Source organism: Folsomia candida, unplaced genomic scaffold (assembly GCF_002217175.1).
Source record: "Folsomia candida strain VU population unplaced genomic scaffold, ASM221717v1 Fcan01_Sc007, whole genome shotgun sequence".
In the NCBI taxonomy this organism is placed as follows: domain Eukaryota; kingdom Metazoa; phylum Arthropoda; class Collembola; order Entomobryomorpha; family Isotomidae; genus Folsomia; species Folsomia candida.
The window spans coordinates 5,809,524-5,835,415 of NW_019091199.1; the positions used below are offsets into that span (position 1 = coordinate 5,809,524).

Sequence of the window (25,892 nt, forward strand, 5' to 3'; positions counted from 1 at the left end):
TACTGTGTTACGATGAATGTAATATATTTTAGTGTTTTTATTTCCAATTAAAACTAGTCAGTAAAATGCACGAGTCGATTCCAGTGATCTAAGATGTGACTGCAGACATTGCTTGAATGTTTTCATAAGAGTGCTTCTTTGCCTCTGCTGAAAAAGACATAAGTCCAGCTGGATTATGATAAATAATTATGTAATTAATGCTCTTGTAAGTCGTGATATCCTCACGTTTTCGAGGAGGTTTATTCGGAAGAACGGGACTATCGGGAGGATCAGCGGTCGGTGTTATTGGCGAATCTGAATCCTGAATTATGTAAAAAGTAATGTAGGAGTTTCACAAAGGTTTTAATAAAATGCATACCGATTTGGAGGACAATTTTCGTGGCGGGCGTGGCGGTGGGGCTGGCCTTGAGGAGGGCACAGGTGTCGAATGGCTGTCCATTAGAAAAAATTGGTAAGGGCGATGCCGGACTAATGTTGGATTAACTATTTACGTTGAAATGAACGGTTTCCGCTTTATACGGTATTCATAAAGTGACGACGTGACAATGAATTGACACTGTATGTACATTGGAAAACACAAGGAAAACCACAGAGAAAAAAACAAATTTGGTTCAATCAGGCTGAATTTTGGTTGGTTTAATTATGTATCGTACTTCCAATTATCAGAGTTGTATAACATGTTTATTTAATACTTTATTACCATGAATCAATAAAGCAAATCGTACTACATATAAATTTATAATTACTGCTAAACTCTAAATATATTTTGCAGCGCGTCCTTCATAGTCGAATAACTGACTCGCTTTTTAACAACTATTTAATACTTAACCATATTTTAAATGCATGTTAACAATGTCAAATATAACAACTTTATACAATATTAAGTTACAACTAGATGTATTATTTAAACACGCATTTATAATGCTATTTACTTGTCAAATGTACATACATATGCAAAACCACAATTCTTACTACATATTTATGATAAAGGTAGAAAAACATTATTGCTATCAATTAATAAGTACTCATACTCAGTCCGTTAAATTTTCCTTGGTCATTGTCATTCATTTTTGTCTTCTTTTAAATTGTCATACGGCGATGGACTTCTTACTACTATATAAAATTATTTACTTCGTTTTACAAAATATTGCCAATGGATAGATTTGTAAACTTGTGGTTAATTTGTTAGTACGATACCTGACTTGTTAGTAGTCGTTCCCCCTCGTGTCCCCCGACTCGAATAGTCGATATACGCAAAGGGGTTAGGCTTACACTATAAAATATCGGATCAAATAAGACTATAATGTAAACAGAGCAGATTTGTGTAGTACTTATAGACGCTTTAGATATTTACATAGGTTCTTGGTGGTGGGGGTGGAGGATTTTCACTGTCATCTTCAACCGCTCCCTTCAAGTGACTAGGTTTTTGAGGAATGGCTGGTGGCTGAGGGGCATCATTGCTAGAGCTTTCATTTGTTTGAGACCCTGGAACAACTCCTGCCCTTGCAGGTTTTTGTGGCACCTTTGGGCTGTTCAGGGGACGAGGTGGGGGAGGGACTTGGTAATCAGCATCGCCTCCTGGTGAATCAGTAGCTGATCCAGGCGGGGGTTCTCGGGGGACGTATGAAGGAATAAATCTTCGGTCCAAAGGATTTCGGTATATTTTTGGGCTACTGGAATCATAACCACCACCACTGCTGCTACCACCCAGATCCTTATTGTTGTCATGTTCCCGTTCTAAGTCCAGCTCGGACACGCCAAACCCACTGTCAGGCACGCTGGTACCGCTCCCACTCCCGTGACTCCCAAGACTCTCACGGTCTGCTGAAGGCCGAGATTGCACTAAATGATTTATGATGGTCATTATTATTGCACATAGTTCGCAAATTTTAAACTACTCATAGCATAAATACTACATAATATATGTATCGATTACATCTTTGTATGTCGTCTGTAGAAAATTTTACTCCTCCCAAATGTTCAAACTTTGGTGATGATGTGACACTAGTTTTTTTCTTTCCTAAAATTATTTTCAGACAGTGTTAGTTTTACATGAGTTCCAAACATTGTAACATCATCAGTTTAAAAAACGATTTTACCAGTGAGGACGACTTTTATCTTGTCCAAAATGGAAGCACCCTTCGTTGTTTGGGTCGATTGTAATCTTTTATACTCTTCCCGAACTTTCTTCATGTAACTTTTCTTATCCTCAATGGATTTTTGGACGTCCGGGCGACATTTCCAATTCTCAAATAATAGTTCAATTTGCGAGATTGAATATCCTGCGTTTGTAAAATCTTTCATCAAGTGAATTAATTCTTCGTCCACAGGATCTAACATGATATTCGGTTCGATTGTTAGACTATTTTTTCGTTCTTCGTTCTTAATAGGACTGGTGTTCGAATTATTCGGAGGTGTTTTCGCCCCTTGCGGTGGGCTGATTGGGGCAGTGTCGAAAGAGTTAGAATGCTGAACCACGCCTGCCGGTTGTTGTACTTGATCATTCTTTGGTGTATGCGAGATTGAAACAAAGGTTCCTTCCTGATATCGAAGATGTTCTTTCAGGACAATTTCTCCATTTTGTTCTTCATGGTCCATGATAAGATATCCGTCATTTGTGATGGGAATAGACCCCGTAGTTTTCTTGACTAATACGGGAGAATTGTCAGTTTTTGATTTTTCTGGGAGCACTGGCCTTGAATCTGGTGGAGGAATGGCGTACTCCTCATTGGAGAATCTTGGAATATCGTAATTCTGAATGGGGGAAATAGACTTGCGCCTTAAATGGTCCCTTGAGGGTCTTCTGTTCTCTCTTGGATGACGTAGACGTACTTCGTCCTGTGATACTGCTTCCACTTGAGCTTTTCCGTCATTCAAAATTTCATCTGCAACATTTACATACGGCTTTTTCAACTTGGAACGATGACTTCTCGCGACAGGCTTTGGCTTTTGGGGAGTTTGGGGTTTCGGCTGATCTGTGGCTTCAGATTCGGCAGGATTTTGATTGAAATTCCACGATATATATGATCCCCCACTGCTAACACTCTTTTGGTCGTCGGAAATAATTGCTGGTGATAAAGATGCATTATTCTCTTGTGTTTCTGCTTCAGTGTTGGACTCGTCAAGGATTGCGGTTTCAGGTAAATTTTCATATTCCGGAAGTGATATCTTTGGCTTGTCAGCCTGCCTGCTTTTGCTCACAATTTCCTTTTTTCTCAATTCCAGAACACTGTCACGAGAGTAAATGTTCTTCATTATTTGATAAGCCTTGTAGGACGCACTGATTTCTTGGTGGACATGATAATCCATAATGATTTGTACGACATTGTCGTTACTTCTGTACTCTGCCAAATCCAACGGTTTCATTTCATTGTCATTGAGAATTTTGCACTGTTCGAGACCATCAGCTTCGTCCAATACGGTAAATGCGGTATGTTCCAGGCCGTAAAAGGCAGCAAAATGCATAATTGTAGGAAATTCGTCCCCTAATTTGAACATGAAAAGTCAGTCTTCCATCCACACATCATAATCCATTTGAGAACATACCTTTACAAATAAGAACGTCATTCATCAGTTCGATGGCAGGATCTGTGAGGTAGTCCGTACACTCGCGGTAGTTCTTTATGAGAGTCTGCTTAATATGTTCGTCAAATAGCTTCAAAAACCCAGGTACCATCTGAAAACAAAAATAAATCATTCAAAAACTGTACTTTCCTTCCTTCCGTGTCCTCCATAAGTACATAAGTAGCACATGTGTGCGAAAGCAGGCAAGACATAAAATAACATAACACACACCTTTGTCATCTTCTCAACCACGTCATCATCGCAAATCCTCGCCTGCATATCTGACTTTATGCATGTGGCCCCCAATTTCTGGTTCGATAGATAAACAGAGATTTCGACATAGGCTACTTTTTCCGGGCATAATGAGTCTGCAAAAAAGGGTAAAGCACTTTATTATCAACATGATGATGGAAATTGGGAACATGCAAATAAAAAAAGTATATATTCCGTCTATTTTTTTAGAGTTCAGTGATCAGTAGCATTAAACAGTGGCCGCGGAAGCGTGGGGACAAAGGGACAATGTCCCCACTGTTATTCGGTGTCCCCATCATCTCCCATGTTAATAAATCCCTCCCCTATCCTACACGTTATATAACGTCCCTAGATTATCTGTCCACAGTTTCCGCGGCCACTGGCATCAAACAATTATGAACTTGCAAAAATACGGAATTCCAAGGTCGCTTGCATACATATTTGCGGTAAAAAGGAAAACCATAAAACGCCGCATGATTTTTTGACATAAATTTTAAACATTAATCAAAAACACGAACCTGGCAGGCGGACAGAAAGAGTGTATGGATTTTCAATTTTGATGAAAGTGGAACCTTCTGTTCTTCGACCGCATGAAAACTCAACGCGCACGTCATCCCCCGAGTCTAACGGCTTCTTCAATATGATGATAATCTTTGGCTGGTCCCGAGTCACCTTCTTGGGAAATACTGTAAAATTGTTGGTGTTGCATTGTTCCAAGTTGTAAATTTTGACGAAATGGTCGGTAAACTTTTTTGAAAATTCCAGATCCAATTTGCAAGTTGATCGTAATTCGACGGGAAACCATTCCCCAAATCGGGCCAACACTAAGAAATTTGATAAATAAACAAACTGTGAGATTGAGATGGCTTCTTTTGCATGGGGCAAGAAAGTAAACATTCCAAGTGAATGTGGTCGTAATTCGTCGAGTCATTTATCTTTCATCACAAAGATAAGAATATGTATGTATGGCTTACCCATTTGGTATCCGTCGCTAATTTCTTGATGGTTCACTCCACCAGCGAGAATGGCGATAACCCTTTTTGAACGGAAAACCCTGTTCACGGGAGAAACCCTGACTCTCGACGACTCTTCGATTTTCAGCCGTTGAAGAAAGTGGTGCGAGATTATAACGATTTGTACTTTGGACCTGAAATTATTGTCGTCAAATTAGTTGTACATATTTACAAATAAAAGATACTTAAACTCAGTTTCACATTTGGTGAGTTCATCGCATTGAGTACATTCCCCGAATTATTGAATAATTTGAACGTCAAAATATTTTTTTTAAATTTTATATGATTTCGATTTTGTATGATTTAAACGCCAAAATAAAAATATGTGGTGTCACTCACATGTGGAACGGAGTTTACATATGTTGTTGACCATGTTCAAGATTAAGAAAATATGGAAAATTTTTGGAAAATTTTAAATTTTGTTCGAAATGTTTGTTTGAAATGAAATATAATTTCTCACTTGTATTATACATAAATCATAGGATAACTTGTAGTGCGGTTAATATGCTCCTACATTTTCAGTTTTCATGTATGAGAACAAGTCTATGAATACAAACCTGTGAACATCTGCAGCTACTTTGGAGTGTTCGAGATCTTTCATATCATAGGACTGGAGTCTGCAAAAAAAGACAATAATGTTGAATGCAGCAGAACAAACAACATTCCTGGATCGACACTAGTCGTTAAATTGAAAGAACAAAGAAAATTCCTCATCCATTCGACTAGACTGCGTGTCACATGAAGAGTCATCTTTAGAAGCACTTACTTAACATCCATCTTTTGCTTATCCGGTGTGACCAACTTGTCCAGGAAGCCACGGATGTGAGATTCGGCATTTTTTGAGAAAAAACACTCGTGGCACGAAACTATTGCCACGTCCATTGTGGGTTCTGAAAAAAGGATACAAGTACAAATGGGTATAATAAAGGCACGGCACGTATTTAATAGGCACTGCACTATTTAGAATCGCAATAAATCAAAAAGGGCGTGTAATCAATTTTATTCTGCTAAATTAAACCAATTAATTGATCATAAAACAATGATCGAAATATTGAGTAATAATTTTTAAGGAGCACATTTTGAGACACCTTTATAAAACTTGTCGTTGTACGAAAAAATTATATGCATTGCTATCTTCTTGTGCAAGTTTCGGTCAAGTTGACAAATAATAAAAGTTACAAAGTCACACAAGGAAAACCACAAAGTCTTAAATATATTGGATTTGGACATACCATGCATATACATACATTTTTACCATGTATTTGTGCTAAAATTATGCAGAATGCAGCTATGTAAAGATACCATAGTGCGTCTAGAAGAATAATGACTTACTATTATTCGATACTGTGTATGAGATACATACTTATTATGTCCTGGACCATTTGAGAAATAAAAACCGGAAATCAGCCATGATACAACTAAATCGAGCACCCATCCCAGTATGACATTGGGAGTCGATAAAGCTTGCAAGTGTGAACAAGACTTGCTTCTAGCTTATAAATATGCAAATATGAACAAAAATAGCTATGGTATTTCTCAATTTTGGCCGTCATATGCAATAACTTTAAGCACTTGTCAGTTTATAAATAATCCTTCCTACGTATTTATAACTAAATACGTGGATAAATATTCCCCCCAGACAAATACTAGGAATATGTACACATAACATCGTTTTTTTAATCCGTTCTGTCAAAATTCTCTGAATGTCACTATCATTACATGGAAATGCAAACTTAAACTTTCCTCTCATCTCAACTATACTGATGAAGATGATAAATAGAATAACGAAGTAAAACTTATGTAGATACATCTTAAATTTAACATTACATCCTTCCTAAAAAACGCAGAGACGGCGACGGCCGTAAAAAAGAAGAAATCTTTGTATGTGTATCATCAAACATGAAATCAAAGCATGAAAAGGCCCATTGATCCCCTTTTGACCTCGTCCACTCGCCCATGTCAGTTATACTCCTGACTTGAGCCGAGCTAGTCGAACAAGTCATAAAACTCGAGGAATCATATCATAATAATACCAATGAACGAACCAGCAGCGGCGGAAGTTGGGGGACATTAGTATTATAAAATAGGAAGAGGAGGACCTTATTAACATGGGCATGATAGGATTTTTATGAATTTCTGAGGTCCCCCTGCTTCCGCCGCCACTGCGACGAACGGCAAAGTAAAAGCCTCTAAAGAATTATTATTACTGGAATCTGGCTGGGAATGAATGCATAAGTGAAATTGAAACCTGAAAGAGCTCGAAAATTATGATGATCACGAGATGTTTGTCCCGTTTGACAGTGGTTTCTCTCATATCTCGAGAAGAGAGAAGACTCCATTTTTTACAGGGCTGAATAAACAGAAGCACAAGGAGATCATCTCCACTAAATGATTTAGATTGAATTAAACTGTAATTACAAGCATTATAGATAGATTAGTGAAGGGTTGATACATAAAAAACTGAATTTCGTCATAAACAATCCATATTTTAGGCGCTGTCTGTTTATCCAACAAGTAAACATGAATTATTATGTTGGATTAAAAGCTTATTTCATTCCTACTGATCTTATTGACATATTTATTACGTCAATTTAATGACGAACGAAACTGAGAATAAGATGCATATAAATGAATTTTGAACAACTTAAGAAACTTTGATAAAATTTTTAAAATTAGGGTAAGGATTTACTTTTAAAGGTTATAAGTACTCGAAAATGTACATAGGCGACGAAACAAAATATGTGTGAAAGATGGATAAATATCTATTTAATATGGACCCAAACCCAATAAAGGACCCACAAAGACGTATTTATAAAGAGACAGATCATTCTCTTATTTTAAGTACTTAAATTTTCCCATGACAAGATTAAAACTGTCGTCCCACCCAACCACACACAATCATTTCCAATAATACATAATCCCACAAAGGACCCAGCCGAGAAATGGAAAGCGAAATTTTGAGATGACAAGTTCTCAAATGAAATGAAGGATTGAACAAGTAAACTCAAGTTGGAAAGAGTTTTGTTTAATTTTTGGGTAAAACGGAAATATCGCAGTCCTTCATTTTAAGTAAGTATGTAAGAATCTCATCTAAACTTCTTCATCCATCCATTTCATTCACTATTGATAGTGATAGTGTTTTTTAAACAAACTTCCGTTGCACTTTTACTACCACGTTCTTACTCTCTCATTTAGTTCAGTTCCGGTGAATTTTATTCGTGCTCTTTAAAACATAGTTTTCATTCATCCATGAAATTTTCTCTCTCTTCTTTTTTTATGAAACAATCTCCACATATTCGTTAATCAACTGCACTCCATCCATTTCCTAAAACTTTAAATCTTCGCTTCCGATCATCAAGGAAGGAGTGTCAAAATTAAAACGAAGGAAGTCAAAGTCCATCCTTCGTAAACAAATCGTCGTCTCGCCCATCTGCATAACAACATCAGTTCAGAAATCAAAACAGTCTCGATATTCAGCAATTTCTACATAGCCAGCAGCCAAGCGCATCGTGTGGGTTCAACCAAGTCGATCATGCTCCTGTATAAGCTGCTTAAATGACCATTTTGCCGTGACACCCGACGCCAGCATTGAGGGCAATCTGGTTTTCACAATAATAATCTAAAACAAGTTGAAATAAACTTTGGAACAAGTTCCTCCATCCAGTTTTGAGACCCACACGCAAGACAGACAAGGCTCAAATAAATGAATTGAGAAGTTTAAACAAATTATTTAAAAAACGCCTCTGACCTACGCCCGAACCTTACAATGCAATGTGTAAATAACCCTTTTAAATGAAAATCTATGTATGAAAGTCTTCTTAAATGTTTAAGGAATTTAAGATCTTAAGGAAATTAAATCCGGTACGGGAAATCGTATACAATTTATGTAAGTAATGCATCTTTGGCTTTCACACGATGTATGAGATTGATTTACATACTCGCCGAATCGGGGAGACGGTCAGACACAATAAAATATGGGAACTCCCAAATTTTGGAAGGTTCCCACACCACAGATTTTATTAAGTAATATTAAGCAATTTATAAAAACTGGGAGATTTATTTAATCAGTCTTCTCAATTTGGACGTCTCAAATTTCTTTCTTTTTACACCCAAGCAATCCTTTCTTGATTGAGCAATTTCCTGTCGTCACTTCTTTCTTCCTTTCCAGATTTAGGTAAAATCCTTCCAGTATTTTTTTTAAATTCGTAATTTAATTGAATAATGGAACACTTGTAAAAGAAAGATTTTCATTCATTCATTAAACTTTGGGTTAAGTTTCGGAACAATGAAACACTTAATTTTCCATTCATACTGAAATTAGCGGATCCTCAATCTTGTGCGAACCACCTCAACGGTATCGTATTTCAAATCTTTTATTGAATAATGAGTCGATCTGAATCAACCCTACATCAACAATGACTAAACCCACTTGTTGAACCTATAAGATTCTGCATGGGAGTTTTAACCCCTCGCACGAAAATAATCTTACAGTAAGCAACCCCTTTAAGTCTACTAAATTCAGTCATATTTCCATTTTCATTCATTAATATTGGACGAGAATCTAAAACAAAATACTGTCAATTCATTGTAAGTAATGTAATATGTTGGTTAAAATTGCAACACATACCAATAAACCACCTACGAAGTTTGCAGTCGAGATATTTTTTGGTTCTTTCTCTGCGTAAAATCTGATTTACCTGATTTCCACAGAGAAACCAAACACGGAACAAAGTGTAAAGTTTATTTGACTCGAATATAAGACAAGAGATATTCAATTACAAGAATAATATCTGTAGAACGAACCCGGCCCACATTTAAATGCTCAGCATGGACTCCCAGTAGTACATACAACTGCACATTTGTAACGCAACATAAATACTGCACAACTGGGATTGAGTTTAAAAGTAAATTTAAAATGAAATGATAACAAAGAAGCAAACCAAAACATAGGTCTCAACCAGACCCAGGCCAAGTAAACTGCTGAATCCTTTACACAAATATTACAAATGCATATGAGTAGCAGATAACATGTTCCTTAAATAATTAAGCCATACTGCAAAACGAAGTTCTTTTAACGATAACTACTGATGATCAGTAATGAGCAGTTAACAATAGTGCGGATGATTTCACAAGTAATTCATAGGTAGAAAAAAATCATGCGTAATGACTTCGTCCTCCTACTCATCTCATCACCACAATTTTGCTCTAAATATATTTATTGTCATCTTATCTCCGACATGAAGAAAAACAACCAGTTTAAGATCACCTTACGTCTCTAGAGTACATAACACAGTTTCATTTTACTTTACCCATTGTCAATCCGAGTCGAAATGTCACGGCCAAAAATAAAACCGGAAATGCCATATTAGTCCGCTAATCAAGTTAACAAAGCGAAAAGCATGGCACCCTGATTAACAACTAGCAAAGCAAAATATACACAATCATCACGAGGTGTGTATATGTATTAATAATACATCATATTTATTGCTACATGTGTAACACCCACCCACGAACGACAACACACTGATTGCGCCTATTCTCGAGCTCATCTCTGCACAAAAGTAATGTTGCACAAATCCCAGAATAAATATTCCAACGGAAGAAAGAGAAAAGATCCGATGAGATTATGCATTTGTAGCCCCTCGGAAGTTAATAGTTCCATAAATAAATGTTCATAGTCATCAACGCCACCATTCCACTCGACATGAATATGCTAAAATATGTATTCCTCCCTTAAAAAATTGCAATGGAAGGTAAGTAAAGCCTCGGATGAGATTCATTACTACGAGCTAACTGACACGGCTGGAAAGAGATGAGCTTCTTCTTTTTTTTATGGACAAGCAGAGAAGGCAAACTCATCTCATTCCTCCAGTTCCTCCAAAGCCAATAATAAGTGGCGTGGCGTGGCTGGCGTAAGTACGGAAGTGAAGTTGGTTCAAAATCACTCGCTTGCTTGAACTTATGACTTCCTTCCACCCTTCGTGTACAATAATGCGACACATTACTTACATTTACGGTTTCACTTATCCGCAGGTTAAGCTCAGAGTTAAGTAAAGCCGTGTTACGTATGTGCGTAAGGACGTTATCTCCTCCTCCCGATTTTCTCAATGTGTAAGAAAAGCCATATTTTTTACAAAATGAGGAATCGGATTAGTGCAGATCTTTTAACATGCGAGGTTTAATTTCATCAAGTTTTACTTCATTAATTTACTCACACCAGGCATATAATCAAATTCCAAATCGAATGATGAGATTTGAAATGTAAAACTACATATCAATTTTGAACTCAAAAAACGAATGACAAACTGGGTTTTTGAAATTTTTTTTAGCAACAATAACAATCTTTTCAACACGTAGTCACTCATTCTCATTCATGAGTTAACAAATGCAAGCCCAGCACCAAAATTGGAAAGCAAATTCAGAATGTATTCATAGTATTTGTTTTCACTCCCTCTATTTTCTTAAAACATTTCAAAATCTCCAAGTTTTCATTTCCGCCCTGTCTCTTGTCGCTCTTAGTCACTACAAAATAAGCAATACGTTATCCACCCGTGTGTCGAAGAGAATCAGGAAAATCTTTGAGAAAAGTTAACATTCTTTTTAAGACAACTTTGGTGAGTGGAGAAAAGCAGCCAGACCAGATTTATGTAGAACGTATGAGCAAACTTAAAAATATGTGTACATTTCTAAGTATTTTTTACATCGGCATCATTAGTTAAAATAATCTGAAACACAACAGGAGCATTTTAATTCTTGGATTCGTTGTCTTTCTTTTTCCTCGTTTCAAACTTGACAATCAAGTCGGGCTGAAAATTTAGAGGAAATGCGAAACCGATAAGTTTTGTTTAGTTTTGGCCCATTGCCACCACACTTTTTGGAATAATAAAGAAGAGAAGAAGCTCAAAAAGTCGACATAGATATTTTTGTCTCGTTGTGAATCCGACAAAATTTCACATCCTCTCGGACGATTATGATCTCAGAAGACAAAAAGAACCAATTTTTATCCACTTTTCACGCAATAGTTGACACATATGGTAACAAAGTTGGTTTTTTAACCTTTTTGCCTTCAAATATGGTAACACTTTAGCGTATGTTTCAGTTCTGAGAAGGTAGGACAAAAAGTAAGCTGATCTCGCACAAGTTCTCGTCGTAACGCTAAAAATGTCTAATCGCTCAATCGTCCCTTTTCCCATCTCTCACTCTTTCAAACATCATCCATCATCGTTCTCTTACGTAATAATTAGTCGAATTCTGTATGTAAGAAAAAATAATGCAACAAAATGTATGTATGTAACTTATCCTTATTTTGCGTATTTTTGAAATGGTAATCCGACCCAAGAATAACCAACTACCTCAATTTTTTGACACATCTGTGTCCAACCGAACAACAAAAATGTATGTATGAATCAATGTCAGATACATAAATTAAGTATGAAATCATACTTTGATTTAGCCAACAAAGAGCAATCCTAGCAAAAAATATCCTCCGCAGTTAATGCTCACCCACCATGACTTCTTCTACCCCTGCAAAAGCAGACCATTAAAACATCCGAACATTCATAACACCCCATCGCGCATATGTAATGTATTGGTTTCAAAGGGCAAAAAAAGTGAAACTTGAATCTGTCTTTCTCCGCAATAATATAAAATGTTTGACTTGAACCGAGATCATAACATGAACATTGAAATGGCACCACCCAAAAACACACAATTTTCACGATGACATCTATTCGACTTAAAAAATGGTTTCGAATTTTACAAATCGCACGAAACGCATTTGCTTGTTTGGTGGTTTGGATAAGCGCAACTGACAAATGCAATAGCGTGAAATGGGATTAAGGAAATGAATCAGGGGTTAAGCTTCAAAGTCAAACTATCAAAATCTCACGGATTGAATTTGCCCATGCATTTCTAATCCGGAGAGGATGACATGTCACAAATCAAGAAGAAACAACAATTTGGCACGAGATCTAGAGTGCAGTATTTCCTGGCAAAAAAATAAATTGCGAATTCATGTCAAGGAAAGGAGGATACTAATTTATGTATCTAGTGTAAGGTTATCGGTGGATAACCTAGTAAACATTATAAAAGCATTGCAATGTTTACTATTACAAGAATAATACAAGCAGTGTATTTTGAAGAGTGTAAAATAAATCTGTAACACAGGTTGTGCTGATGATGATCATCTCATCGAAACGAAGTGGATATCAACATCTTTCTTGGCTAAATTTTCAAAAGTCAAACATTACACAACCGCGGCGGCAGTTATCCTCCTTGTTAAAGGCGATCTTAAAGTTCACAAAGATTTTAATGGCTCAATTATCCCAAAGACGCTCTTCCTGAATTTTATGACAACAATAAGACTTCAAGTTTAGCCAGCCTGCTGTCATCTCCGGATCGTTGAAGCATATGGATTTTATTTTGTTTTCGGAAAAGCAACAACAATCTTTTAACTACGGCTGGCTGGCTGTCCAGTAGAATTAAGCTTAATGAAGAGTCAAAGGTCTCCAAAGTCTGGTCATAGCAGACATCACTGCGTGTCCTCGATCCTTGGAGTAAATGGGTGCGTTTCACTCATTCTGCCAGTCAGTCTTTAACATTCTCCAACCACTATCCATCCATCAAGGAAGTACAAGTAATGTCATGTGTCACATATGCAAAGCATGCTGGCAAGCAAAATTTGGAAAACAAACCAATTTCGACATATGTGGAATTACAACTGATGAAGTATTGAACATGGTATTTTTACAAACTTAATTGTAAAATGAATAGAGCTGAAGCTACAATAGTCCGCAGGAGGAGGTAACTCTGCTGGACAAAAGAGTAAAGGAAACAAAAGGGATATTGACACAGAAGAGACAATGCGATGCATTGTTTCAAGTGGGAGTAGAACAATGTGGCAAAGGGACCATAAAGGCCCAGAATGAATTGCCCCATACACTTTTACATTTAATTTAAGGCAGCTTGCACAATAATACACACACATGTCCAACACACCCACGCATAACCTTTCAAAGTGAGGTTCAAAGTTTAGTCGGGGACAGTAAAAGTGACTCCGAGTAGGGTTCGGTTTAGGGCATGTAATATCGATATCGATATCGATATTTCGGTATTTCGATATTTCGATATTTGAATATCGAAATATCGATATTTCGATATCGAAATATCGAAATACGAATCTTGCAATTTATGAATTACTTTAATTAATTTTATCTTTTCGCGAGTGCCAAGAATTCAATTAGGGAATTTAGGAACTTTGGGGGTGTAACCAAGTAAATAATCACTATTGGGAACTTTGGGGGTTCACCGATTCAAAATTGAATTTTGGAAAATTTGGAGGTTTAACCAAGTCAATCTTCAATTTTGGGAACTTTGAGGGTGTAACAAAACCTAATTTCAATTTTGGAAACTTTGGGGGTGTAACCAATTCAAAATTCAATTTTGGGAACTTTGGGGGTGTAACGAATTCAAAATTCAATTTTGGGAACTTTGGGGGGATAACCAAGTCAAATTTCAATTTTGGGAACTTACGGGGTGTAACCAAGTCAAATTTCAATTTTGGGAACTTTGTGGGTGTAACATAGTCAAATTTCAATTTTGAGAATTTTGGGGGTGTAACCAAGCCAAATTTAAATTTTGGGAAGTTTGGGCGTGTGACCAATGCAAAATTGAATTTTGAATACTTTGGGGGTGTAACCAATTCAAAATTCAATTTTGGGAAGTTTGGTGTGTAACTAAGCCAAATTTCAATTTTAGGAACTTTGGGGGTGAAACCAAGCTAAATTTCAATTTTGGGAACTTTAGGGGGTGTAACCAATTCAAAATCCAATTTCGGGAACTTTGGGGGATGTAACCAATTCAAAATCCAATTTTGGGAACTTTGGGGGGTGCAACCAATTCAAAATCCAATTTTAGGAACTTTGGGGGTGTAACCAAGCCAAATTTCAATTTTGGGAAGTTTGGGCGTATGACCAATGCAAAATTGAATTTTGAAAACTTTGGGGGGGTGTAACTAAGCCAAATTTCAATTTTGGGAACTATGAGGCTGTAACCAAGTCAAATTTCAATTTTGGGAACTTTGTGGGTGTAACCAAGCAAAATTTCAATTTTGGGAACTTTGGGGGTGTAACCAATTTAAATTTCAATGTTAGAAACTTAAGGGGTTGAACCATGACTAATTTCAATTTTGAAAAATGTGGGGTGTCGAATCAAGTCAAAATTCAATTTTCGAAAATTTGGGGGTGTAACCAACTCAAAACTTATTTCTGGAAACTTGGGGGTAGGGCGTAACCATGACAAAAGTAAATTTTGAGAACTTGTGGGGTGTTATGAGGTAAAAATTCAATTATTGGTACTTTGGTGTGTATTTGATTTACCAAGTAAAAATTCGATATTACAATATCGAAATTTCGATATTTCGATATTTGAATATCGAAATATCGATATTTCGAGATCTCGAAATATCGAGATTACATGCCCTAGTTCGGTTCCCTCCAACCAGTTTTATACTGTACGGACAATAAACAATTTAACCTGGAAGTTGAAACAATCCGTTCAAAATATATGTGCTACGATAAATAAATTACGTCTTAACTTTACCTATTTCAAAAACTCATTTAAAAATTTTACCAAAAAACGGTCAGTGCATGCATGTATGTATGTACTACAAAAAAATCAAGATTGAAACCCGATGCGACTACGTGAGGAATAATGGGATATTCGACCCGAAAAGAAAGTCCCTTCTACTCCCTTGCATTTCATTTATGGTCCAGTACAAAAATCGTACCCTTGAAGCGGGCTGTGTTACCAAGTGCAACAACACACGTACGTACGTACACTTTACGTCTGTAAAGATCATCTGCTACATATATTCCCTTCTAAGGATAAATTCATTTATCAGGGAAGGAGACACTTTTTGAAGTCAAGTACTTAATACTTATGCGTGCCGCAATTTCGCCCTCCTCCACAAGAGGACGAGATTAAGAAGGAAATGGACTCAACACCATTAACATCAGTTTCAAAAACCGTGAACGATGCAGAAGGTGCAGCCGAAGCAGATATCTGCAGATAAGTGTCTCCTACTTGTCAGACTCTGCTCGAGCAGTGCAGATGCATTCATGATCAAGAAATGCCGAATGTAATGCGTACGCGTGCCCTTCGAACTCGTAACGGTCCATGTGTGCAACATCCCTTCATTTTCATTTCACTTTCATACAACTCCCTTCCACCCTTAATAATAGCCACCTTCCGCTCTCTGAAATAAGATGCTCCTCATGAAGATGATGATGATCTAACAAGCATCTTCTTCTTCTTCTTCTCCATCACTTCCTCTTTCTCTCTCCTCGCTAAATGAGCTCTGGGCAGGATGATCTCGGGGATGAAATGGAAATTCAAGAAAAAACAGACCCCACTATCTCGCCACGCAAGCCAAGAACAAGTACAAAACCAGGACGAGTGGTGACTGGTGTACGACAAAAAGACCAGAACGATGTAGTAGATATTCTGAACTGCAGCTTCATTCACTGATTCATCCCGAGAATATCGTATCTCTTTATATTTACACCGCAAGAAATAACAAAACTGAACAAATTCATCAGTAGTAAAACAACATGCAAGGCTATGCACCGACTTGGCAGAGGAACACACACCCACGCTCACAGAGAGAGAGAGAGAGACTTGTTTGGCTTTCACATCCGGCCAACGTCTTTGTTTTTAATATCATGTTTTTAATATGACGACCCAGAAGATACCAACCAAACCACAGATGTCAAATATGTGCATATAAATACCTCTCTGGTTTATAAAAAAATGTTTATCAAAACAATTACTAACAAAAAATATTAAGCATCTGCATCTTCATCTTTATTAAGATCAAGTGTCACCACTTCAAGAAACTTATTGGTCTGACACTGGAAGTAAAGGGTGTTAATAAAGTCCGATCCCATGCATTTTTTGGAGCGTGGTTGTTACAAATTCAGCTGGAACTTTTGAACCAGTGAAGTTATTTATTTCAAATTTTTACCATGGGAGGAACAACTAAACGTGTAAGTCATGAGCATCTTAGAGTTGAGATACAAACATTGCATCAGCAGGGGCTTAAACCTACAGAAATTGTGCAAAAATTGGGCTGCAGCCGCAGAACTGTTTGGAAATGGAAGAATAAAAATTTTGTCCACGACAAAAAGCGACCAGGGCGACCCAGAAAGGTGTCACCTACCACAAAAAGAATGATTAAAAACAGACTTTGCAAGAAAACCGGTAGTTCATTACGTAATTGAGCAAGGGAGTTAAATGACTCAAAACGCTATAAAGAGAAGAAGAAGCAAATTAACTGTGTGACCGTGCAAAAATTTGTGAAAACTACGAAGTGGGGTCACACAGCTTACAAACTAACCAAAAAAACCTCTCATGTCACAAAAATATATCGGTGACCGTCTGAAATTTGAAGAACTCCTCCAGAAAAGTGCCCATTTGAGTGAAAAAAGACTTGGTGAAGAATTGCGCAGTCACATCCTTTGGACTGACGAATCTATTATTGAACTATATCCAAAATTGAACCAACAAAATGTTCGTTACAGGACAGAAAACAAATCGGATGTACCATCAAGAGCGATCCCAAAATTCGGGCTTAAAGTTATGGTAGCGGGTGGATTTTGTGCACGTTGCGTGACCCCTCTACATATCATACCAAAAGGCCAATCAGTCAATGCAAAGCATTATATGGAAAAAATATTACCTATCTATTTCGATAGCATGGGGAACAAGGAAATATTTCCGAATGAAAGAAAAATAGTTTTCATGCAGGATGGTGCTATAGCCCATACAGCAAAAGCGAGTTTGAGTCTCATCAAGACGCAAGTTTCAACGGTCTGGAGCAAGGGGGTGTGGGCCGCTAACGGCCCAGATTTGAATCCCCTGAAGAACCAGTGGTCCATACTTAAGGAAAATGTATACAAAGAGCCACAACCCCGAACGAGGGAAGAGCTAGTAAAAAAAAGTTCAAGATGTATGGAATTCGATTTCCAGAGGCACATTGGAAAAATTAGCACAGAGCCTTAAACAAAGAGTTGAGGGCATGGTTAAAGTAAATGGTAACAAGACCAAATACTAAGGTAAATATGTCGAACATTTTTTGTAAGTATCACGGGTAGTTTTTTTTTATACTAGCCTTCACTTTTTTACAGGAAAAATGGGATCGGACTTTATTAACACCCTGTAGATAAAAGTAAATATCGATCTAACACCAAATAAGATGACTGACCAAGTACATATTTGTATTTTTTACACACTTTGACACAAATGTCGTAAATTGCATATTCCAGTAGTTCGAGAGCTCCTCTGGATTGGATGATGATGGTGATTTACAACTTTTCCGCCTGCACAGACAGTGATCACAATAAATGCAACTGTTCGAAACTACCTCGTACACAGAACTGCAGCAGTAGTTCGTACGACACGTACTGAAACATCTAACCAAGTTTTTTTTTCGGTGAATGCCATTCCTCTCATCTCGAGGACCTTATGTCATGTCATGTTTGGGCACAGTTGTCGCTTTTCTCCTTCATTGAAATTGCACTCGTGTGCTCAAATCAAACCCAAATGTTGTCACTAATCCCCATCTTCTTTTCGGTCCTTAACTTTAACTTAAGCCCTTACGCTGCACACATTGCCTCGAGACCAAACCCTTAAATCAAAAATACTTAAGCAACCCGGCTCAACAAGACTGATCTTCTTAACACTAACGAACCGCACAACAAGAATCTGGTTCGAATAATCGGGTCTCAATTAGTTATCCTATTTATTATTGGGATATGTCATCAGCATGGGTAAAGTTCAACCAGATGCGATTTTGGGTATCACGTAGCATTTCAATATGCAAATTGCAAGTTTTTATTTAGCATGTGAGCATCTCTTAGGAGGAGATGCTCAATACTTGGATTATTGCAAACCACAGACACATTTATAGATCATCGTAAAACTGGGTTGAAAAAATTGCATAGGAAAAATATTGTTATCAGCGATTGCTATAAAACAGACGTTCTGACTCATCGTCATCCAGATGCATTTATAAATATCAGCAATAACCAGTGGCCGCGGAAGCCGTGGGACATTAACATTGCAGGATATGGGATGGAGGAGTTTATATAACAAAATAAGATGATGGGGACATCGAATAACCGTGGGGACATTGGGTGATATGAATAAAACCAGGGAAATCCTTTTTCCGGAAAAAATCGGGGAAATGCCCGTAATTATATGAATAAAAATTTAGGCATTTGCTTTTCCCCGAGGGAAAGGAAAAAGGGAATAGCCTTTCCCTCAACCTCAAGATTTTCCCTGGAGACGGGGACTTTTGTATGAATAAAACCAAGGTGAAAGCCTTTCCTTCAGGCAATCTCCCCAAAAATTACCGATCAGCTATTATGCTGACCCTAACTAACGGAATTACCAGTAAAACTTAGTTTTTAAGCATCTGCTGCACCTTTTATGAACGTTGGACACTAGTTGGACATGTTAGGGCCTTAAAACTTACAAAACAAGATTTATCGACAAAAATATGCAGATTTTTATTTGCTATCGACATCGAAAAAATGTACTTTATATTTTCATTAAAAACCTGAAAATGTTTTCTGAAACTTTTTTAAATTCAAATTTCGGGCTCGATATCCAACGGGTCAAGCTACCGGTATCTCCCAAATTGCATATTAAATGCACTTATGTAATTGCAAATGTTTAAAATTTTCCAAAATTTTTTTTTTGGAAAAATTCCGCTTTCGCTCATTTATTAATCTTTTAAGGGTCTATTGCGTGCGGGTTTTAAACTCGAATTTTCGTGTCTCAACTTTCCCTTCTTCCATTTAAAGGCGATTTTGAAACCTGTTCATCGCCGTAGGTTTTTCTTACAAAAATTAGATGATTTTTAGGTCTATACAAACTTAGGAAGTTAGAATTTTAATTTTTTTCCTGGTTAGGAAAATTTCGAAAATCTATAAAAATTCAAAAATAAGTTTGATGTTGGATATTATAAAACAACTGTCAACTGTACGACAACTGGGACTAAAATCGTACAAGAGTTTGTAAATTCCGAGAAAACTGGATTTTTTGGCTAGTATTTGAAGATGGTTTTTTCGGATTACTCTGATTGAGTTTGGAGGGTGTTCAAAAAATCAAATACATTTTCAAACACATGAAATCAAATACCTACACTCATATACAACACTGAAATTTATTTAATTTTTGCAATTCTGAGATTAGCCTGTACCATACCGAATTTCAGCTTTTTTAACCAACATCACAAACCAGTGGGGGTCACTAGGGGTACATTTCTTTAAGAATTTGATCAAAAACATGGTCAGAAATTTTGGAAAATGCATTTGTCTTAGTTGCGATGGTATTATTTTAATTACATGTAATTAAAGTTAGGGGAATTGCCCGAAACCAGGGGGATTTGCCTGGCGAGAAAGGCAAAAGTTTATTCATACGAAAAGGGACAATAGCCTTGACCTGAGAGACTTTCCCTCAGGCAAATGCCTTTCCCTTTTCCCGTTTCCTTGGAGGATTTCCCTGGTTTTATTCATACCAGTCATTGAGTGATATGAATAAACTTAGGCAAAAGCCTTTTCCCTGAAATTTTATGGAAATCCCCGATTTTATATGAATAAAACTTGGGGTCCTTCCTTTTGCCGAGGTCAGGGAAAAAGGCAAAAGCTTTTACCCAATCCTTGACCTTTTCCCCCGTCACGGGGGAAATTGGTATGAATAAAGTTAGGCAAAAGCCTTTTCTCGTACAGCAATTGCCCCTAAAATGCCGATCAGGTCAAACCCATCCCCGATGCCAAGAGAAAAGCTCATTCCGGTAATAATCCGGTGGAATTGGCATTACCAGGCGATGGCTATATATGTGTGACTACCGCCATGGTGGTAATTAATTTGTTACCGAGTGGTATTAAATTTGCTACCGAGTGGTAGAATATTTCTTACCGAGTGGTGGTAAATTTCTTACCGAGTGGTTGTAAATTTATTACCGAGTGGTATTAAATTTGTTACCGAGTGGTAGTAAATTTCTTACCGAGTGGTACTAAATTTCTTACCACGCTAGTAATAAATGCAACCAGGTAGCAAACTAAATACTACCACAGTGGTAACAAATTACTATAAGTCGGTTCCACGGTTTATACCAACATATATAAATATGTATGTATGTACCTGCGTATCATTATCAAAGATTTTCCTATATTTATTTGCACTCAAAATTAGGATTTTATGACAAATTGTAAATATCAACTTTTTAATTTTCATTCAAACTCTAGGCCAATTGATATTAAATCATTACTGAATGGAACACGCTCTACGGGCACTGGTAATAACGGACACTACCGCGAGTAATGTGGTAATGAAAAATTTACCACTCAGAAACAAACTATTACCAATCCGGTAGGAAGTTATTACCAAATCAATACCAGTACGGAGTATATATTTATGTGACTCTACCAGATTTTTAAAAGTGTAGAATTTGCTAATCAGATCAGCAAATATGACAATTTGTTCACCACTTACAATGCAGGTCTTTCACATGTAAAACTCAGATTTACATGGGACCAATTTAAGTTAACCACAAAAAATAAGCATACCCGTATTTTTGCAATTTTCATAATGCGCTAATTTGAACGCGAGGTGCGAATTTTAAATTGTTTTCCAGCCGAAACCCTGGGTTTTCAAAATCCTCTAACTTTTCGAATTTTAGGGCGAATTAAAAAATTCGGAAACATATCTTCTGAATGACTTGCTAAAAATCCAATTGTCGCGAAATTTAAAATTTTTTACCAGCCTTTGAAAATTTGAAAGACAGCAATTCCCGTCTATTCAGTTTTAAATTTACAAGAATTATTACTAGAAATTTGCACCAGAACGAATAAAATAAAGGCAAATGTAATTTTCCCCAGGGAAAAGGGTAAGGCAAAGGCAAAAGGTTATTCATACCACGCAGGGCATTTCCCTTTACCTTGACCCTTTGCCACAGGCAATAGCTATTCCCTTTTCCCCTTTCCCCGGAGCTTTTGCCTGAGTTTATTCATACCAGTGATTGCCCCTCTGTCCCCTCGCTTCCGCGGCCACTGACAATAAGAATGAATGTATGTATACAAGTATTATGCGCCTTATTTTTGCTTGTGTAATGCGTATGTGTGCAAAGAAAAGTTATAAAAAGCTGCAACCTAAATCATAAAACTAGGCGAGCAAGTAAACTAAAGTAAAAGAAAAGATCAGGGTTTGACTTACTAAATGTTGAGGCAATCATGGTGGAAGCCAAGCCACACAAGGAACAATATGGTTCGCAGTCGGACCCAATTACTCGCCGGATCCGGCTTAAGCAAACAGGAGCGAATTTGCTGCCACTGCCAATTTTCTCATTATTATTGTTATTTTTGCCCTCATTATCTGCCTGACACTTGCTCCCGTTGGCTTCAAAGGATAATGACGAGCCTGCTCCATTTTGATAAAACGGGACGTACGATCCAGAGCAAATCGAGCCCGCAAGAAGCGTGGATTGAGAATCCTCCGTCGTAGCACTTGTCTCAAAATCCCGACGAATGTGATTCCTTGATGATGAGTTCAAAGCTTCAAATTCGGTGGTGTCGTAGCTTAAGGAGGAGGAAGCAGACGTGAGGGTCGGTGAATGGACATCTACATGAACTTGATGAACTTTTCTTCCACTTTCTGCTGGAGACTGGGGCTCATTAATGTAATAGACATTCCTCGAGTTACGAGGTTCATTAGGTCGCAAAGGTTTTAGGTAGCCATCCTTGTCGTGTTCAATGTCGATAATTTGACAATATTTCTTAGCCTTTCCTCTCCCAGTTTGCTTGGCCTTCCCAACATTATCGGAGGATGATGTAGCCGACGAGTAAGCTACAGAGTGTCGGCGAGCATTTGGAAATGTTGAGAAAGTTGGATTCATATAGTAATCATGGATTTCGTTTGGGTTATCTCTAATAATTCCTCCACCATCAGCGGCTTTGGACGATTGATGCGTAGTGGCAGCAACAGGCACGGAATTATTTCGAGGACGAGATGATGACTGCTGTACTCGGCAAGTGGTATAGTTTTCACCCATGTTGTAGTACATGTTGGCTGCATAGCGTTCGCAGTCATCAAATCTATAAAGGGAAGCACGTTCTCGTTCCTCTTCAGCAAATAATAGGCTGGGAGCCGTTCTTCCATTCAATTTGTCGGTGGACCTTCCTTCTCCTTCTTCATCTCCGTCCTTTGGAGAGATTTGGTTAGAATTTGAGGATGAATTGGAAGAGTGACGATCTCCTTCGCAAGAATTTGTGTATATGGAGAGGGACGAGTCTGGAGTAAATCTGGGCGAGTTGGGGCCATTAGATTCATCAATCGTGGAGGATCCACTTACATGACTCTCACTGCCGAGAGAGTGCTTGGACTTTGATTTCCAGAAAAACTGACCAAACTTTTGACTGAATCCTCCTTTCCTTTGATGGTCAGAGTTGCTGCTGCTACTGTCGTTTCTTCGATTTCTTGCTGATGCTCGGATCGACTCGAAGGAAGTTTCTTTGATGGGATGGGACATTAAATTATCTACGAAACAGCTACCACCATTGCTTTCACAACTGCTCAAGAAGACGTCTAGCTCAGTAGCGTCAGTATCTTCCGAGGACAGTGGTTCTCGGCGTCCGCGTCCAGTAGTAATTGGTTCTGGGGGAGGTTTGCGATTTCTGTTGTACCCGAATTTCTTGTAAAGGGAAGGGTGCATGTCCCCGTCGTCAAAATAAGATGGGTTTTCTGGAACGAAACAGAGATGACATAAGAATAAATGTGTGAATAGTAGAACAATGTATTTAGATTCATGTAAGGATTATAGGCGAAGGAGTGAATTTGATTCTCATTTTGAGACAAATTCTGCAATGTGCATTGAATTATTATTTCATTAGGTTTCATTAGACCAAAACCAGCAATAAGAAAGGCTATGTCTCCACCGATCCCAAAGGATACATAAGTAAAGATAGACTACGTATGTATGTACATACGACAGGTTAAATGGAAGGGCAATAATTTTAGTCAGAATATCAATAGGAAATAGGATTCTGGTGTAAAAAGCGTAAAACAAAAACCAAAATTCCAGAATTTCCGACTATAAACAACTTAATCCGAAACCCAAACAAAGACAGACGTCAAAAACCACAACCATTATCTTTTATAAGTTTAAAGACACAAGTATTTAGCACCCGTGAAAATTAATGGGATCCAAAAACCTAGCTAAACCTAAAAAAAAAGGGTGAATTTAGATTTCTGGATTTTCCTTCGTTCCTGTCTTAATCAGATTATCGAATGTTTACACTAACGACAAACCTCTGGATACCTTATCTCGTAGAATGTTGACAAATTCCGAACCCTCCAGCTCGAAAATTTAGAAAACATTGAAAACAAAACACGTCGAAACAAAAGGTGCATGACTGCTGCAGTAAATCTCAAATTGTCAGAGAGAGCACCCACTCACAACACACAGCACGCACATTCACCCACATATGTACAACATATAAGATTTCTTTTGTCTTCGAATTTAGCAAACGATTCCTGATAAGAACATATCACCCAATAAAATTAAGAAAAAATTGATGTGTTTGTTTGTAACAAAATGAGACTTTCGCCGAACCGGATGTGCCTGTTACACAGAATCTGATGATGCGAATTCTACGTAAAAACTAGATAACAAAAACCCACGCCAGAATCAGATCTGGCTAAAACTCAAAACACCACCAGGAACACATACAATAGCAGCACAAATTAATTCACAACGCCAAAAAGATAGTCAACAGTTTTGTACACATGTCAGAGAGTATGCATACGTATCTGCATAGGAAAAGCTAAAACTAAACTGAGAAGTAAGATGAGAATTTGGAAATTGGAATTGACGAGCTTATCTCGAGCTACATGAAGATGCCGTCGGATGAATAAAATTATTCTTGGACTCCATTACATGGGTGTCAACATGATAAAATGAGAGCTTCAACTTTTACATGCATATGAGCGATGATTCAATTCATAAATATACAAATCCATATACATGAAACGCAATTTTACTGATACAGAGCCGAGCTGGTAACGATTAATTAATTAAACCTAATCCAAAACTACACATGTCCGATTAAGGATTTGACATTAAAATTAATGTTTTTAATAGATCATACCATTAAAACCTGTCACAACTGGGAGACATGTTGGAGAATGAAATAAGAAATGAATGAAAAAAACTGTTTAAAATTACCTTGAATGATCGGCATGGTGTTCTTTTCTACGTATGCTGAATGGTTTGGCTTTAATGAAGCGAAACAAAGGAGAATGGTTTCGTGTAGTGGTGTAGCAGTGATTTGCAACTGTCAGATTAGCAGCCAATTTTCAGCATTCCATGAACAACATCCGTGAATCTGGAAGAGCTTTTTTCTTTAGTTCACGTTCTTTCTTCCGCACTTTTTACGCACAGTTTATCAGTCCATCCAGTGACAAAATTCCCGAGATGGGAACGTGTCACAGCGTCGAGTCAAATCTGAAGAATGACGAACAGATCTGCAGCGTCTATTTTGCAGACATTACAAATTTCAGGATTTGACCAGTAATTAAAGTTGGGAACTTATTTTTACCACGAAATTGTCCCACAAGTGATTCTCCTATGTGACAAAGGCGTTACGGGAGAGAAAGGGTTGCGTTGAACTAATAGTTTTGGCAGTAAACTAAAGACTGGCACCGGGACGGGTGAGTAGTCCAAGATATCCCTCAGGATCAGTCACTCTCATCCTGAGTTGTTGGCAACTCATTTGGTTCGAGGTTTGTTTGTGAGTGTGTATGTGTTGAAGACCTTTTAGTAAATGGTGTTGTATGTATGGGTACAGGGCGAAGAGGGTTTAGTCGGATGGCCGGTGTATGAAAATAGGATCATTTTTCCGTCTTCGGAGATGAAAGAAAGCCTTCTTCACAGCTTGGGTCTGGTCTGGCTTGGGTTTAGAGTTGGATCTTCTGCTCTTCTAGCTGGACTGAATTGATGTACAA

General features: G+C 37.6%; 1 protein-coding gene across 4 annotated transcripts; it reads right to left on the minus strand.

Annotated features, from left to right (window-relative positions):
• LOC110851714 lies at positions 1–25,691 on the minus strand. Of its 4 annotated transcripts, XM_035853617.1 has the most exons (16): positions 25,487–25,691; positions 25,114–25,421; positions 22,107–23,630; positions 5,596–5,719; positions 5,387–5,446; positions 4,791–4,963; positions 4,335–4,640; positions 3,796–3,932; positions 3,547–3,676; positions 2,100–3,485; positions 1,937–2,020; positions 1,355–1,842; positions 1,198–1,273; positions 359–1,113; positions 226–301; positions 1–147 (listed from the first exon to the last, which is right to left on the minus strand). In XM_035853617.1, the coding sequence occupies exons 2-14, from the start codon at positions 25,127–25,129 to the stop codon at positions 1,061–1,063; spliced, it is 4,557 nt and encodes a 1,518-aa protein (XP_035709510.1). In that variant the 5' UTR covers positions 25,130–25,421; positions 25,487–25,691; the 3' UTR covers positions 1–147; positions 226–301; positions 359–1,060. The 4 variants fall into 4 exon arrangements, with proteins under 4 accessions (XP_035709510.1, XP_035709511.1, XP_035709509.1 ...); XM_035853618.1 differs by having other exon boundaries at positions 1–144; positions 25,114–25,691; XM_035853616.1 differs by having other exon boundaries at positions 25,114–25,691.
• Positions 25,692–25,892: the final 201 nt, after the last annotated feature.

Bases quoted from the DNA above. Each gene is read 5' to 3' on its own strand.
- LOC110851714 (XM_035853617.1), bottom strand. The intron at 3,933-4,334 runs GTTCGTGTTTTT...CCTTTTTTGCAG, and splicing joins TCTTTCTGTCCGCCTGCCAG to ACTCATTATGCCCGGAAAAA. The intron at 1,843-1,936 runs GTAATCGATACA...TAAATCATTTAG, and splicing joins TACAGACGACATACAAAGAT to TGCAATCTCGGCCTTCAGCA.